This window comes from Carcharodon carcharias (genome assembly GCF_017639515.1).
Source record: "Carcharodon carcharias isolate sCarCar2 chromosome 36 unlocalized genomic scaffold, sCarCar2.pri SUPER_36_unloc_14, whole genome shotgun sequence".
Taxonomy (NCBI): Eukaryota; Metazoa; Chordata; class Chondrichthyes; order Lamniformes; family Lamnidae; genus Carcharodon; species Carcharodon carcharias.
The window spans coordinates 48648-65892 of NW_024470731.1; the positions used below are offsets into that span (position 1 = coordinate 48648).

At 51.1% G+C, this 17245-nt stretch overlaps 1 protein-coding gene across 1 annotated transcript; it reads left to right on the forward strand.

Moving 5' to 3' along the window:
• Positions 1 to 5997: 5997 nt before the first annotated feature.
• Positions 5998 to 14799, forward strand: LOC121274405 (cellular retinoic acid-binding protein 2-like). The gene is made up of 4 exons (XM_041181706.1): positions 5998 to 6417; positions 10992 to 11170; positions 11531 to 11647; positions 13790 to 14799. The coding sequence occupies exons 1-4, from the start codon at positions 6345 to 6347 to the stop codon at positions 13838 to 13840; spliced, it is 420 nt and encodes a 139-aa protein (XP_041037640.1). The 5' UTR covers positions 5998 to 6344; the 3' UTR covers positions 13841 to 14799.
• The last annotated feature ends 2446 nt before the right edge of the window (positions 14800 to 17245 follow it).

Consider the following 17245-nt stretch of genomic DNA (forward strand, 5'->3'; position numbering starts at 1 on the left):
GAGACAGGGAGAAAGCGAGAGAGAGAGAGACGGAGAAAGAGAGAGAGACAGGGAGGGAGAGAGAGAGACAGGGAGAAAGAGGGAGAGAGAGAGAGAGAGAGAGAGGTGGAGAGGTTGAGGGAGGGAATTCCAGAGCTCAGGGCCCCAGGCAGCTGAAGGCACAGCCGCCAATGGTGGAGCGATGGGAATGGGGGGATGGGTGAGGGGGGGCCAGAATTGGAGGGGTATTTTCACGGCTGTTGTAATTTATCTTCAGGGATTTCTTTTCAACAAGTGTCCTGGAGATTGATCTTCTGAAGCAACGATGGAGGGTTGACAAGAGGTGGCCACTAAAGGGTGATGGGCTGCTCCTTCTTGGACCTCTGACCTCTGCCTGGGGCCTTGTGTCTCGCTGTGACCCTCCTTAGAACTCTTGGCGGGGGGTGAAGGGGAGGGAGTCATTGCCTCCGGCAGTCAGAGGTCAGGCTTTTGTGTTGTAAATAACTCTAGATAGAGCGAACAACTGAATACTCGGGCCGGTCAGTGCGGGAATGTGGGAAATACAGAACTTGGAGGGGCCTGTGGATTTTGCAGTTAAGAGGCGGGATTGAACAGCGAGACAGAAACCACTGAAGCAGTAATTAAACCAGCCCTGGAAATTGAAAACAGTTGTGTTTTAAGAGCGTGTTGGTTGTAGCAGGGGGTTGGAGGGTCGTGGTGGGGGTGGAGGAAGCATTTAAAGAGTCAGTGTTGGTGTAGATGTGTTGTGAGTATTCCCAGGGTGGTTGCAGTTCCGTTCATGGGGTCGCACGCACAGGTCTCAGCAGCTCTCGTTCAGCTGACAGCTTTTAAACAGCTCCATCTGACTGACCCCAGTCCCATCAGGATGAGACCCTTCAGCCCCTTTACGCTGTTCACTAGAGATCAAAGTTAGTCTGCATTCTAACTCCGGAATGCTCTCTCTCCCTCTCTCTCTCTCTTTGTTCCCTTCTCCTCTCTCTCCCTGCCCCCCCTTCCACTATGTCATTCTCTGATCTCCCTCCCTCGTTACTTTCTCTCCATCTCCCTCTTTGTCAGTCTCTCTTTCTTTCTCTCTCCTTATTGCTCTCTCCTCTCTCTCCCTCCTCCCACTTTCTCCTTCCCTCTATTACCCTCTCATGTCACTCTCTTCTCCCTCCTCATCACTCTCTCTCTCTCTCTCTCTCCTCCCTCCCTGTACCTCTTTCCTATCTCATTCCCTCTACCTCTCTCTCTGTCTCACTCCCCCTCACCTCTGTCACTCTCTCTCTCTTTCTGACTCTCTTGTCTCCTCCTCTATCTCTCCCTCTCCCCCACCATTCCGGCAACGATCTCAATCTCTCCCTACCTCTCTCTGATCATCGTCTCAGCCGCTCTATTCCACCCTCTCTTCCTCTTTCTCTATCTCTCCCTCCTCCACCCCTCCCTCCCTCTCTCTCTCTCTCTCTGCTGTGCAGTATTACTGAGATTATGTACACGCTGCGCTTGTTAAATGCTTTTCTTCCCAGAGTCAGTCAGCCCTTTGAAGTGTTTGCCTATTTGAAGAATATTGCCTCTAATTCTGCCTGATTAGCTCCTTGGGGACTTATTCTGTTAGCAATAGTTCCTGTTGCTGGGAGGTGCACACATCTCAATTCTTTTCCTTATTGTCTATGAGAATTCCCTGTCTGAGGGGTTACTGCCTTCAATGAATGGATTATGTTACACTCCCCAGGGCAAAGGGGTCAGAAACCGGGCAGCTCCAATCAGTCAGAGTGGATTACAACCTCAGCAGAGCAGCAGCTAAACCCTGGCTCAACCCCTTCACTCCCTCTCTCTCTCTGAACCACTCGGTCTCTCTCTGTCTGTCTCCCTCACTCTGTCTCTATCCCTCGTCTTCCCCTCTCCATCTCTTGCCTCGGTCCCTACCTCTCTGTCACTCACTGCCCCCTCTCTCTCTCCCCCACTATCTCTATCCCCCCTCCCTCTGCTTCTCTCAGCCCTTCCGTCTCTCTCCCTCTCACACACTGTCTCTGTCCCTCTCACTATCTCTAAGCCTCTCACTCCCTCTGCCCTCTCTCTCCCCCCTCATCTCTCTCTCTCTCCGTCTCTCTCCCCCTCACTATCTCTAGCCCTCTCACCCCATCTCTCCCTCCCTCATCTCTATCTCTCTCGCTCACTATCTCTCTCACCCGTGTCTTTCCCTCACTTTCTGTCTTTCTCTCTCTCCCCCTCACTACCTCTTGCCTCTCTATCTGTCTCTCTCTCTATCCTCTGTCTCTAACCCTTTCCCACTCTGCCTCGATCCCTCTCCCACTCTGTCTCTCTCTCCCTCTCACCCGTCTCGTTCCCTCAATTTCTGTCTCTCTATCTCTCCCCCTCACTACCTCTTCCCTCTCTATCTGTCTATCTCCATATTTCTCTCTCTCTCTATCCTCTGTCTCTATCCCTCTCTCCCACTCTGTCTCTTTCTATACCTGTCCCCTCTCTCTGTGCCCCCTCCCTGTCTGTCTCCTTCCCTCTTTATACCTCTCCCTCTCACTGTCATACCTGGCGTCAGCCTTGACTAAAGTCAGAAGGCGATGGGTTCAGGTCCCACCCCAGAGATTTTGAGCTCTGTAGGCTGATACAGCAATGCAGTGCTGCATTCTTGGAGCTGTTCAAATAGAAACCATAGAAAAGTTACAGCACAGAAAGAGGCCATTCAGCCCATCATGTCTGTGCCAGCCAGAAAAAGATGAAAAAGAAACTAGCCACTCATTTTAATCCCACTTGTCCAGCACCTGGTCCATATCTTCGCAGGTTACAATGCTTCAGCTGCAGATCCCGGTATCTGTTAAAGGAGTTGAGTGTTTCAGCCTCACCCACCGATTTAGACAGTGAATTCCAGACGCCCATCACCCTCTGGGTGAACATGTTTCTCATGTCCCCTCTATTCCTTTTACCAATCACCTTAAATCTGTGCCCCCTGGTAATTGGCCCCTCAGCAAGGGGAACCAGGTCTTCCCCATCTACCCTATCTCGGCCCCTCATCATTTTGTCCACCTCAATCAGGATGTCCCTCAGCCCCCTCTGTCCCAAGGAAAACGACTCCAGCCTATCCAATCTCCCCTCATAGCTGCAATTTTCAACCCCTGGCAACATTCTTGTAAATCTCTGCACTCTCTCCAGAGCAATTATGTCCCTCCTGTAATGTGGCAACCACAACTGGACACAAAATTCCAGCTGTGGCCTAACCAGCGTTTTATACCGTTCCAGCATTACACCCCCTGCTTTTGTATTCAATACCTCATCCAATAAAGGAAAGCATTCCATATGCTTTCTCTACCTCCTTATCCACCTGTCCTGCCACCTTCAGGGACCTGTGGACATACACTCCAAGGTCTCTCATGTCCTCAACCCCTCTCAACATCCTCGCGTTTATTGAGTATTCCCTTGCTATGTTTGCCCTCCCCAAATGCATGACCCCGCACTTGTCTGCTCATGTGAGCCAGCTCCCCCTCCCCCCCCCACTATTTAGTTTAAGGCCCACTCTACAGCCACGTGGAGAATAGCAGCTCTAGATCTGGTGGCTTGCTGCCATTTTCTCAAGAGATAATCCACAAGCACGAAAGGTAAAACAGCTTTCTCAATTTGTCCTGTCACCTTTGGAGGCTTGTGTACCCACCTGCTTGGTCTCTCCGCTCCTGTACTGCCTTTACAAGGCCCCATTTCTTTCTACCAAGAAGCAATCACCAAACTTCTCTGGGTTAAATCTCATCCACTGTGTCCTCGCTCATTTCACCAGTCTCTCTCTCTGTCCCCTTAAAGCATGTTACTCAGCTCCTCGATACAATTTGTGTCTCCTCTGCAAGCTTTGAAACTATGTCCGGTATTTCTGAGTTCAGGTTATTGTGGAGAGATGGTGGTGGTAAGTGTCACTGGACTTGTAAACCAGGGGCCCAGGCTGATGCTCAGGGGACCCGGGTTCAAACCCCACCCCGGCCGCTGGTGGAATTTAAATTCAATCTGGGAATATAAAGCGAGTCTCAGTGATGGTGACCATGACAACCATCATCGATTGTTGTAAAAACCCCATCTGATTCACCAATCCCCTTTAGGGAGGGAAATCTGCCCTCCTTACCTGGTCTGGCCTACACGTGACTCCAGACCCCACAGCCACGTGGGCGACGCTTAACTGCCCCCCTGAAATGGCTGAGCGAGACCCTCAGTTCAAGGGGCAATTAGGGATGGGCAATATAGGCTGGCCCAGCCAGCAATGCCCACACCCCATGAAAGAATACATTTTACAAAAGAATTAATTTATATGAGAAAGAGGATTGATCCTTGTGGAACACCAACGATAGGTCCTCTTTATTCTGAATGAAGGCCCTCGTACCAAATTCACAATCGAGAGATTGTCAGTCCTGTGCCATGGCTGACCTCTCATGCCCGCTTATCAATGCTGGACAATTGGCAGCCCCACACATGTATCATTATAAAATAAACAGCAGTCACAGTAATGAATGAATATAGGATCATTTACTGCCACATCCATTATTCAACACTCGACTCACACGCCTACATCTAATCATCACATGTCTGACTGAGTGATATTCGAACAACATTGGCACTCGTACCCAGGCGTCAACGCAAGATTAATTGCTGCATCCTTCAGTGTTACCGAGCAGTGTTTAACACTCGATCTCATATGAATATATCGGGCTGACTTGCGATGATGAGGAGACAGGAGAGTCATTGTTCTGGGCTCTTGAGATTTACAGTTACTGCACAATTGGCACGGTAGATCACGGGGTCCTGGCTTTGCCTGGGACAAGATATCACGCCGGTGGGGGCGTGGGTGGGGTGCTTTTTGAGTTACACTTCAATGGAACACCTCAACACTCGCCCTGCCAGCCTCGACAGTGAACAAACCAGTCCACAAGAGGCTGATGAATGGTGGGTGTGTTGGGTCAATGTTCTCACCTCCTGCAAGCCAGAGTTACCGATGTAGAGCAGTTGTTGTTACGCAGACAGCATCATGGCCATTTTATACACAGCAAGATGCCAAGGTGAATAAATGGGCAAATATCCAGTTAATCTATTTTAGTGAGTTTGGTTGAAGGGGTAATGTGGAATATTTAGTCTACCTGAAACAGTAAAACACAGGTGAAACTGCAGAATCTACCCATGTCCAATATAATCCCCACTAGAACCAACACAATCAACATCCTGGGGGTTACCATTGACCAGAAACTGAACTGGACCAGCCACATAAATACTGTGGCTACAAGAGCAGGTCAGAGGCTGGGAATCCTGCGGTGAGTAACTCACCTCCTGACTCCCCAAAGCCTGTCCACCATCTACAAGGCACAAGTCAGGAGTGGGATGGAATACTCCCCACTTGCCTGGATGAGTGCGGCTCCCACAACACTCAAGAAGCTCGACACCAACCAGGACAAAGCAGCCCCGCTTGATCGGCACCCCATCCACAAACATTCACTCCCTCCACCACCGACGCACAGTAGCAGCAGTGTGTGTACCATCTACAAGATGCACTGCAGCAACTCACCAAGGCTCCTTAGACAGCACCTTCCAAACCCACGACCGCTACCATCTAGAAGGACAAGGGCAGCAGACACATGGGGAACACCACCACCTGGAAGTTCCCCTCCGAGTCACTCACCATCCTGACTTGGAAATATATCGGCCGTTCCTTCACTGTCGCTGGGTCCAAATCCTGGAACTCCCTCTCTAACAGCACGGTGGGTGTACCTACACCACAGGGACTGCAGCGGCTCAAGAAGGCAGCTCACCCACCACCTTCTCAAGGGGGCAATTAGGGATGGGTAGTAAATGCCAGTGTCACCCACCTACCATGAATGAATGAAAAAGTGCCCCAGTTCACACTGAACTGGGGAGGGGGGTGGGGAGGGAGTCAATGTGACTGTAACTCGGAGTCAATGTGACTGTAACTCTGAGTCAATGTGACTGTAACTCCTCCCAGTCTCTGTAGGAGACTGACTCTCTTCAAACGTCGCCTTAAAAAGGTGAGGAAATTGGAGCAGGGTGTTGCACGTAAGAGCGAGAGAGAGAGACAGGAACACGCACACACACACAGACAGACAGAGAGAGACACACACACACAGGGAAAGAGACACAGACACACAGAGAGAGAAACAGAGAGCCAGAGTGTGGCAGAGAGAAACACGGTGTAAGACAGTCAAAAATAGAGAGAGAGAAATACACACACACACACACACACACACACACACAAGAGGGTGAGAGACCCAGAGAGAGGGAGAGCCAGGCAGACACAAAGGAAAGCGGAGCCGCCGAGATCGGAGTCCCGGAGAGCCGCTTTGTGCCGGGTAACCCCCGCTGCCAACATGTCCAAAAACTTCACCGGGAACTGGAGGATGAAGAACAGCGAAAACTTCGAGGAGCTTCTGAAACAGCTTGGTGAGAGAGAGTGAGAGTGACAGAGAGAGAGAGATGGACAGAAAGAAAGAGAGAGAGAGTGAGCGACAGAGAGAGAGAGACAGAGAGAGAGAGACAGAGAGAGAGAGAGACAGAGAGAGATGGACAGAAAGAGAGAGATGGACAGAAAGAGAGAGAGAGTGAGCGACAGAGAGAGAGACAGAGAGATGGACAGAAAGAGAGAATGAGCGACAGAGAGAGAGATGGACAGAAAGAGTGAGCGACAGAGAGAGAGATGGACAGAAAGAAAGAGAGAGATAGACAGAAAGAAAGAGAGAGAGAGACAGAGAGTGAGCGACAGAGAGAGAGAAAGATGGATAGAAAGAGAGAGAGAGACAGAGGGGGGCACGGAGAGAGAAAGATGGACAGAAAGAAAGAGGGATAGAGAGACAAAGGCAGAGAGAGACAGGGTGAGTGAGAGGGAGAGAGACAGAGAGAAAGATAGAAAAAAAAGAAGAGAGACAGAGAGTGTGAGTGAGAGAGACAGAAAGAGATACAGAAGCAGAGAGAGAGAAAGATGATGGACAGAAAGAAAGAGAGGGGGCACAGAGAGAGAGAGAAAGATCGACAGAAAGAGAGAAAGATGGACAGAAAGAAAGAGGGATAGAGATCCAGAGGTAGAGAGAGACAGCGAGAGAGGGTGAGTGAGAGGGAAAGAGAGACAGAGAGAGTGAGTGAGAAAGAGAGAGGGAGGCAGAGAGTACGTGAAAGGGAAAGACAAGGAGACTGAGAGATAGTGAGAGTGACGACGGGGGAACCAGAATGTGTGACAGAGAGAGAGAGAGAGAGACAGAGGGAATGTAACGGAGGGAGATGAAGAAAGAACATGACAGAGTGGCCGAGAGACGGGTGGAGGGTGAAGTAGGAGAGGTATAGTGTGTGTGAGATGGTGACTGAGTATGATAGTGAGAGAAAGTGTGTGAGAGAGAATAACAAAGTGAATGAGGGAGAGAGAGTTGGAGGGAGACAGGGATAAAGAGTGAGAAAGAGGTGAGGTGGAGTCAGGGAGTAGAGTCAGTGAGAGCAACAGGGATAGAGAGGGTGAAAGATGGAGAGAATGTGGGTCAGGGTTGAGGAAGAGAGAGTGGGAAACAGAGATAGAGTGGGAAATAGAAAGATAGAGAGAAAGAGGGAGAGGAGGAAAGCAGAATGAGATGGGGAGACAGTAACAAAGGGTAAAGGAGGAGAGGGAGGGAGGGACAAAGAGATCAGAAAGAGATGGAGTTGAGGGACCGAGAAAGTGAGTGTGGAAATGGACAGATAGAGGGGATTTGTGTGAAATGAGAGATTGGGGGAGAAGGGTGTTGGAAAGTGGGAGCAGGAGAGGGGGAGTGGGAGAGGGGGATGAGCTGGGCATATAGGGAAGGAGTGGGAAAAGACTTGGGGGAAAGGGATAGAGGGAATTGGGAGAGTGGAAGAGATAAATTGGGAGAGAGAGAGGGATTGGAGAAAAGAGAGGAAAGTAGGAGAATGAAGTGAACTGAAAAGTCAAGCATGGGAGAACAGAGCAGAGAGGGTGAGAAAGAATGAGATGGAGGGAGAGTGAGAGGTGAGAAAGATGGAGAAGGCAAGGGAGAAGGGGGGAATGAGGGGATGACGGAGGGAGTAATAGTGTGAGGAGGAGAGTGAGGGGTGAGGGGGAAATGAAATGTGTGTGAGAGAGACTGTGTGTGTGTATGTGTGTGTGAGAGAGAGAGAGTGTGTAAGTGAGACACTGTATGTGTAAGAGACTATGTGTTTATGTGTGCGTGTGTATGTAGGACATTGTGTTTGAGAAACTGAGAGAGACTGTGTGTGTGAAAGAAAGTGTGTGTGAGAGAGAGGAGACTGTGTGTGTGAGAGAGAATGTGTGTGTGTGAGAGAGAGACTGTGTGTGAGAGAGAGACTGTGTGTGTGAGAGAGAGAGACTGTGTGTGTGTGAGAGAGAGAATGTGTGTGTGTGAGAGAGACAGAGTGTGCATGTGTGTGTTTCAGAGGGTGAGACTGTGAGAGAGAGAGACTGTTTGTGTGTGTATGTGTGTGTGAGAGAGAAGGAAATTGTGCATGATTGTGTGAGAGGAGACTGTGTGTGTGTGTGTGTGTGTGTGTGGGAGAGAGAGAAAGAGAGAGAGACTGTATGTATGTTTGAGAGGGAGAGAGACTGTGAGAGACTGTGTGTGAGAGAGAGGAAACTGCATGTGTGTGAGAGAGAGTGTGTGTGTGTGTTTGAGAGGGAGAAAGACTGTGTATGAGAGAGATTATATGTGTGTTTGACAGGGAGAGAGAGTGTGTGTGTGAAAGAGGGAGACAGATTGTGTGTGTCTGTGTGTGTGTGCGAGAGAGGGAGAGAGATTGTGTGAGGGTGTGTGTGAGTGTGTGTGTGTTTGTGTGAGAGAGAGACTGTGAGTATACATTTGTGTGTGTGTGTGTGTGAGACAGATGTGAGACTGTGAGAGCTTGTGTGTGCATTGCGTGTGTACGGAAGTCACACAGACGCATCGCTGATTTTGAGTGTAGATGTGTGTGCAGGCTGCACCTGGGGATCTCAGCTTATTGCTGGGACTCTGATGGGCTGTAAGCCGCTTCTGGTGCCTGCAGAATCTAAGCAGGAGGCACTCACTCACTCACTCGGTGCTCACAGACTCACACTGAGAGAGAGCATTGTCTGGGGACAGAGCATTGAGAACGGCTTCCCCCACAAAGCAGCCCCCTCACACAAAGCAACTCAATACGCACAGCCCAGCTTAATGGGCTCAAGTGACAGGCGCTGATTGAAAGGGTCAAGTGGCCTGAAGAACATAAAAAAATAGAAGGAGTAGGCCACTCAGCCCCTCGAGCCTGCTCTGACGCTCAGTAAGATCACAGATGATCTTCCACCTTAACTCCACATTCCTGCCCACTTCTCCTGTCCCCTAATTCCTTTAGTATCCAAATATCTAATGATCGCTGTCTTAAATCAACATGATTGAGTATTGAGAGCGCTCTGGGGTAGAGAATTCCAAAGATTCTGCACCCTTCATCCTGTATCATTGTCCATCTTATCATGAGGACTTACAGTTACACCCCACCCCCCCCCCCCCCACCCCACTCCTCCGCCCAGTTCTCCAGCCCGAGGGAGGGGGAGGGGAGGGATCAGCCTCTCAGAGGCTACTTTGTCAGGGCCTCTAAGAATTTTACAATTTTAAATGGGATCACCTCACATTCCTTCTAACCTGCAGAGAATAGAGTCTCTTACCACTCACACCTTCCTCTCAGGATAGCTCCCTTCTCCCGAGGGTCAAGCTAGTGAAGCTTTGTTGTGTCCCCTGCAAGTGCGATGCACCCTTCCCTAGAAAAATAGACTAAAACTGTACGCCATACTCCAGGTGTGAACTCACCAAATCTGTACACCGTACTCCAGGTGTGGACTTACCAGAACTGTACACCATACTCCAGGTGTGAACTCACCAAAACTGTACACAGTACTCCAGGTGTGGTTTCACCAAAACTGTACACCATACTCCAGGTGTGAACTCACCAAAACTGTACACCATACTCCAGGTGCAGTTTCACCAAAACTGTACACCATACTCCAGGTGTGGTTTCACCAAAACTGTACACCATACTCCAGGTGCGGTTTCACCAAAACTGTACACCATACTCCAGGTGCGGTTTCACCAAAACTGTACACCATACTCCAGGTGTGAACTCACCAAAACTGTACACCATACTCCAGGTGTGGACTCACCAAATCTGTACACCATACTCCAGGTGTGGACTCACCAAAACTACATAGGAATCCAGGTGTGGTCTCACCAAAACTACATAGGACTCCAGGTGTGGTCTCACCAAAACTGTACACCATTCTCCAGGTGTGGTCTCACCAAAGTCCTATCTAACAGAAGAAGGACTTCCTTACTCTAATAGTGTGAGTCCTTGTAATAAAGGCTAACATACTGTTTACCTTCCTACTTGCTTGCTGTACCTGTATGTTCAACTCCTATGATCCATGTACAAAGACAACCAGGTCCCTCTGAACAGTAACATTTCCCAGTCTCTCACTATTTAACAAAAGTATTCTGATTTTCCGTTCATCTACCAAAGTGGATAATTTCACACTTCCCCACGTTATACTCCAACTGTCACTGCCTTATCTGCACACTCAACCTGATTATAATCCTTTGCAGCCTCTTTGTATCCTCCTCACAGCTTACCTTCCCACCAAGATTTATTACACTCCTTCACTGTCGCTGGGTCCAAATCCTGGAACTCCCTCCCTAACAGCACGGTGGGTGTACCTACACCACAGGGACTGCAGCGGCTCAAGAAGGCAGCTCACCCCCCCCCCCCACCTTCTCAAGGGGGCAGTTAGGGATGGGTAACAAATGCTGGGCCTGGCCAGCGGTGCCCATGTCCTATGAATGAATTTATAAAAAACTCAGTCCCCTTACCTTTGTCAGTGATATAGATTTTGCATTACTGAGTGTAACTGGGTATCAGTGAAAGTGGATATGAGTGTGCATCAGAAAGTGAGTGTGATTTGGCTAGTGTGGCCTCTCACGGTGTATCAGTGACCCTGATATCTCGTGTACAACCAGACGTGGGCCTGCTGTTGAGGAAGATCGCGGTGAAAGCTGCTTCCAATCCGAGCGTGGAAATCAAACAGGACGGAGAGAATTTCTACATCAAGACAGCCACCACAGCAAGGACCACAGAGATCAGGTTCAGGGTCGGAGAGGAGTTTGATGAACAGACGGTCGATGGAAGGCCATGCAAGGTGAGAGGGTGGAGAGAGAAAGAGTGAGACCGGCTGACCGAAACAGACAATAAAAGAGAAACCAAGGGCCCAGAGACCCTCGTCACTGTCGGTCATCTTGGGCCCGGACTGGGACTGAGAGACCCCAGGCTCTAGAAGCTGACCGAACTGAGCGGGCAGGTGGTAGGTGAGGTCTCAGGTCAAGAGGGTCCAAGACCAAGAGGCACCAAGACTTAAGGGTGTCCCAAAGCAAAGTGGGATGTGGGGGGGGGGGGGGAGGGGGTGCGGAAACCCAGGCAGAAGTGGTCCAGACTGAGGGGTCTAGACTGAGTGCCGCAGGATTAATAACCCCCACCCCCCACCAACTTTCCTCTCTTACAGAGTTTGGCCAAGTGGATTGGAGAGAATAAGATGGAGTGTGAGCAGAAACTGCTGAAAGGTGAAGGGCCTAAAACATCGTGGACTCGCGAACTCACCAGCGATGACCAACTCATTCTGGTAAGGGCCTTCGGTCCATTAACTCCACATTAATCTGCCCTTCAGGCTCTCTGCTAGGCTGAAACCATTTTAAAACGTAGGTGGAGGGACACCTGGGGGTGTATATTCACATAATTCCCCGAAAGCACCAGGACAAGTTGGGAACGCTGTTAAAAAATACACTTACTGGATCTTGCACTTTATCAATAGAGGAATAGAATACAAAATAAGGGGAATTATGCCAACAACCCTCTTTTAATCAATCCTGAACCCCCCACTTTAGGAAGGATGTCAAAGGAGAGGGTGCGGAGGGAGATTGACCCCGAGTGGGACCAGGGATGAGGGGCTTCAGTTCATGTGGAGCGACTGGGAGAAGCTGGGATTGTTCTCCTTAGAGCGGAGAAGGTTAAGGGAGGAGATTGAATCGAGACGTTCAAAATCAGGAAGGGGGTTTGGACAGAGTAAATAAGGAGAAACTGTATCCACTGGGCAGGAGGGTCGGTAACCAGAGGGGACACAGATTGAAGAGAATCGGGAAGGGAACCAGAGGGGCAGATGAGAATTTTTGTTCATGAGGTTGAGCAGAAATTTCTGAAGTTAAATATTGGGAAGTCCGAAAGCATTGTCTTCAATCGCTGCTTTGTTCCCTAATCACCGAGTCCATCCCTCCCATGGTGACTGTCTGAGGCTGAAGCACATTGATCACAATCTCAGTGTCACATTTGACCTCGAGATGAGCTTCCGGCCTCATATTCGCGCCATCGCTAAGAGCGCCTATTCCCACCTCCGTGACATCGCCCGACTCCACCCCCTGTCTCAGCTCATCTGCTGAAACCCTCACCCTCACCCTCGTTCCCTCCAGACTCAACTATTCCAACCCTCTGCCGGCTGCTCTCCCACATTCTACCCTCCGGACACTACACCTCATCCCAAACTCTGCTGTCCCCGTGTCCGAACTCACACCCAGTCCCCGTTCACCCATCGCCCCCTGTGCTCGCTGACCCACACTGGCTCCCGGTCCGGCAACACCTCCATTTTCAAATTCTCACCCTCGTTTTCAAATCCCTCCTCACCCACACCCTATCTCTGTAACCTCCTCCAGCCCCTACACCCCTCCCTATCTCTGTAACCTCCTCCAGCCCCTACACCCCTCCCTATCTCTGTAACCTCCTCCAGCCCCTACACCCCTCCCTATCTCTGTAACCTCCTCCAGCCCCTACACCCCTCCCTATCTCTGTAACCTCCTCCAGCCCCTACAATCCTCCCTATCTCTGTAACCCCCCTCCAGCCCCTACACCCCTCCCTATCTCTGTAACCTCCTCCAGCCCCTACACCCCTCCCTATCTCTGTAACCTCCTCCAGCCCCTACACCCCTATCTCTGTAACCTCCTCCTGCCCCTACAACCTTCCCTATCTCTGTAACCTCCTCCAGCCCCTACACCCCTCCCTATCTCTGTAACCTCCTCCAGCCCCTACACCCCTCCCTATCTCTCTAAACTCCTCCAGCCCCTACAACCCTCCGAGATCTCTGCGCTCCTCCAATTCCGGCCTCTTGCCCATCCCCCCCCGATTCCCATCGCTCCACCATTGGCGGCCGTGCCTTCAGCTGCCTGGGGGGGCCCTGAGCTCTGGAATTCCCTCCCTAAAACTCTGTCCTTCTGCTTTGAGATGCTCTTTAAAACCTCCTCTTTGACTGAACGTTTGGCTACATGTCCCTGATACCTACGTATGTCGCTTGAGGTCAGATGTTTATTTTGATAGTGCTCCTGTGAAGTGACTTGGGATGTTTCAGTGTTATATAAATCAACGAGTTGTTGTGATCTGGAAGGCGCTGCCTGAAAGGGCGGTGGAAGCAGATTCAATAGGAACTTTCAAAAGGGGGGGAATCAGATAAATACTGGAAGGGGAAACATTAGCAGGGATATGGGGTGGAAAGAGCAGGGGAGGCGAGGTGGGTGTAGGACTAATTGGGTAGATCTTTCAAAGAGCCAGCACAGGCACAGATGGACTGAATAGCCTCCTGAGGGTATGATTCTAATGAGGGGGAGTCTGGTGAGGTGGGAAGTGGCCGAATGGGGTGAATCCCAGGCAGGGGTCCCAGAGGTGACCAGCTCTGGGACAGACGTTGGCTGATGGAGTTCCTCTTGTCTCTCCCTCTTACAGACCATGACTGCTGATAACGTGGTCTGCACACGTCTTTACGTCCGGAATTGAGATGGTGGGATCAACCAGCAGAGCGGGGAGTCCAGCCAGAGGAAACAAGCAGCAGCAGCACAGTACCTGGAACGTGCACCCTCACCTCCGACCCCTGACCTCACACCTGAACCCGTTCACAAAGGGAAAGGGGCAACAGGGTATCTGAGCCCCTGCCGGGATGGACTCTTCCATCATCTCCCCACTACCGGAACAGACCCTCCCACAGCCACCCCCCGGCTCACCCCATCCAACTCCTCATCCTCCTGGGATCCTCCCACTCCCCCATTCCTCGGCCCCTCCCCTGGGTGGACTCTCCCATTCTGAGTTGGACCCTCCGTTTCCCCCTTCTCCCGGAATGGCTCCTCCCATTCTCGCGTCTCCTTACAATGGGCCCTCCCGTCAACCCACTCCTGTCCTCCCATTTTTTTTCCTCTCCAGAATGGACCCTCCCATTTCCACCCCACCCCCCCCACCCCCGCTCTCCCAAATGGACTCCTCCATTCCTCCCTTTCCCGGGATGACCTCTCCCATTTCCCCACATCCCCAGGATGGGCCCTCCCATTCTGCACCCCACAACCCCCGGAATGGACCCTTCCATTCCCCCCCCTTTCTGGGATGGCTCCTCCCATTCCCCCCACTCTTCGATAGAACCTCCCATTTGTTCCCCCCGCACCCCCCATCTCTTTCCCCCCACCTACTTTCTCCTGGGACAGACCTTCCCATTTCCCTCCCTCTCCCGGGATTCCCAATTTCCCCCTCCACACTTGCAGCTCTGGCCTGGAGATACTCATGGTGACCTCCTGGCCCGGAATGCGCCACCCACCCCCAGCGCCCCCACTCCGCCCTATCTCCCCAGCATGAGTTACTACCGCTCTGTCCACACTCTGTATTTCTGTCTTCGCCTCATGTTCTGACCCCTCTGGTTTATCCGAATAAAGACTGGAGGAGGCTTCGTCTGCTTCCTCATTTTATCGCTTGCCTCTCGCTCTTTGGCTTATTTTTTTCCCTGGATTCCGAGTGGGGAGCTGGTGCTGGGGTAAGTCGCACGGATATGGCCCTCTCAGCTAATCGAGATGTAGCCACTTTCCAGTTAAAAACTGAGAGTCACCTGGCCCCAACCATCACTGGAACTCTCTCCCCCGCCCCCCCAAGAGAGCTGGCCAGACAATGGGGGAATAGAGCGGGAGGAATGGGACACACTGGGTTCACTCGAGGTCCAATGGAATGGCAGAACAGGCTCGAAGGGCTGAATGGCCTCTTCACCTTCCAATGGGTCCGCAGTGATATTACGCAGCTGGGAAATTGGCTGACCAGTTGAAACTGTCGGCCGGTAAGGTAAGGGGTGGGGGGAACAGAGAAGGAGTCCCCTTGCTTTCTGACCCTATCCGACAGCTGTGCGCAATTTGCTATCTCCGAGGGTGAGGGTGAAGGCTGGAGGGAGGATGGTCGGAATGTGTGCCATGGCGCCCTGGAGCAGTAAGCAGCCGGGAGGGGGTTCAGGGTGGGCAAGAGAAAGGAAAGAGCAAAATAGGGGATTCGACAGTAAGGGGGAATAAGTAACATCCTCTGCAGTCACCACTGACCATTCAGGAGGCTGTCTGGTCTGCCAGCTGCATAGGAACTCACCGAGACTCCTTAGACAGCACCTTCCAAACCCACGACCTCTACCATCTAGAAGGACAAGGGCAGCAGACACATGGGGAACACCACCTGGAAGTTCCCCTCTGAGCCACTCACCATCCTGACTTGGAAATATATCGGCCGTCCCTTCACTGTCGCTGGGTCCAAACCCTGGAACTCCCTCCCTAACAGCACGGTGGGTGTACCCTACACCACAGAGGCTGCAGCGGCTCAAGAAGGCAGCTCACCACCACCTTCTCAAGGGGTAATTAGGGATGGGCAATAAATGCTGGGCCCAGCCAGTGATGCCCACATCCCATGAATGAATAAAAAATAAGTGAAAGATATCTCGGAGGAACTGGACAATAACTTGAAGAGGGAGGAGGGGGGAGATCCAGTTGTTGAGGTCCAGGTCAGGGCAAAAGATGGGGAGTGGAGAGGGTGGGGGGAGGGCAAAAATGGATGAGGTTGTGTTGAGGGAGCATCAGGAGGGCTGGAAGTAAATTAAGAAGTAAGATCCCATGGTGCAATCGCAGCGTCATGAACCAATCGGTGTGGAGAGAAGCCAGGTTAGAGTGTGGCGGAGACGTCCATTTCAGGGGACTCGGAGGAGCTGGTCGGCTGTGACGGGCTGCACTCAAAGTGGGCTGTGACCAAGTCCCTGTGGAGAGGGACCAATGAAGAAGGGAAGGTTCAGCCCCTGACAATGGTCCCACTGAGAACAAGCTAATGGTGAGAGAGAGAGAGGCTGGGTGGGAGCAAAGGTCAGAGGTACAAAGGGTGGGCTTTGTATAATCCATGCTTAGAAAACATAAATATTAATAATATAGCAGATTTAAATAAAACTGACCAATGTGGGAAAAGAGCGAGAAGTTAAAGAACCTCACGGCAATTGGGGTTGTGAACCAAATGTGATCCTTTGACAGTGCACTCACTGAGCATGAGGGGTTAAGAAAACAAGTCAGGAGCTGCCATTCAGCTCAGAGTGTTACACTGAGCACTGGTTGTGTCTGAATGGAAGCAAAATACTTCAACAAGCTCATAGAATCAAAACTGAGAAGCTGCAGTACCTATAGAGAACACTGCAATGTTAGAAAGGACTATCAGTCAAGGTGAGCAGTACAAACACTCTGGGTTCTACTAAAGATAGCTATGTTATGTGGATTGTTCATGGACCTGACAAGTGGTGAGTAACATTCACGCCACACAAGTGCCAGGCAATGACCATCTCCAGCAAGAGAGAATCTAACTATCGCTCCTTGGCGTTCAATGGCATTACCATCGGTGAATCCCCCACTATCAACATCCTGGGGGTTACCATTGACTAGAAACTGAACTGGACCAGCCATATAAATACTGTGGCTACAAGAGCAGGTCAGAGGCTGGGAATCCTGCAGTGAGTAACTCACCTCCTGACTCCCCAAAGCCTGTCCACCATCTACAAGGCACAAGTCAGGAGTGGGATGGAATACTCCCCACTTGCCTGGATGAGTGCAGCTCCCACAACACTCAAGAAGCTCGACGCCGTTCAGGACAAAGCAGCCCATTTATTTGGCACTCCATCCACAAACATTCACTCCCTCCACCACCGACGCACAGTAGCAGCAGTGTGTGTACCATCTACAAGATGCACTGCAGCAACTCACCAAGGCTCCTTCGACAGCACCTTCCAAACCCACAACCTCTACCATCTAGAAGGACAAGGGCAGCAGACACATGGGGAACACCACCGCCTGGAAGATCCCCTCTGATCCACTCACCATCCCGACTTGGAAATATATCGGCCGTTCCTTCACTGTCGCT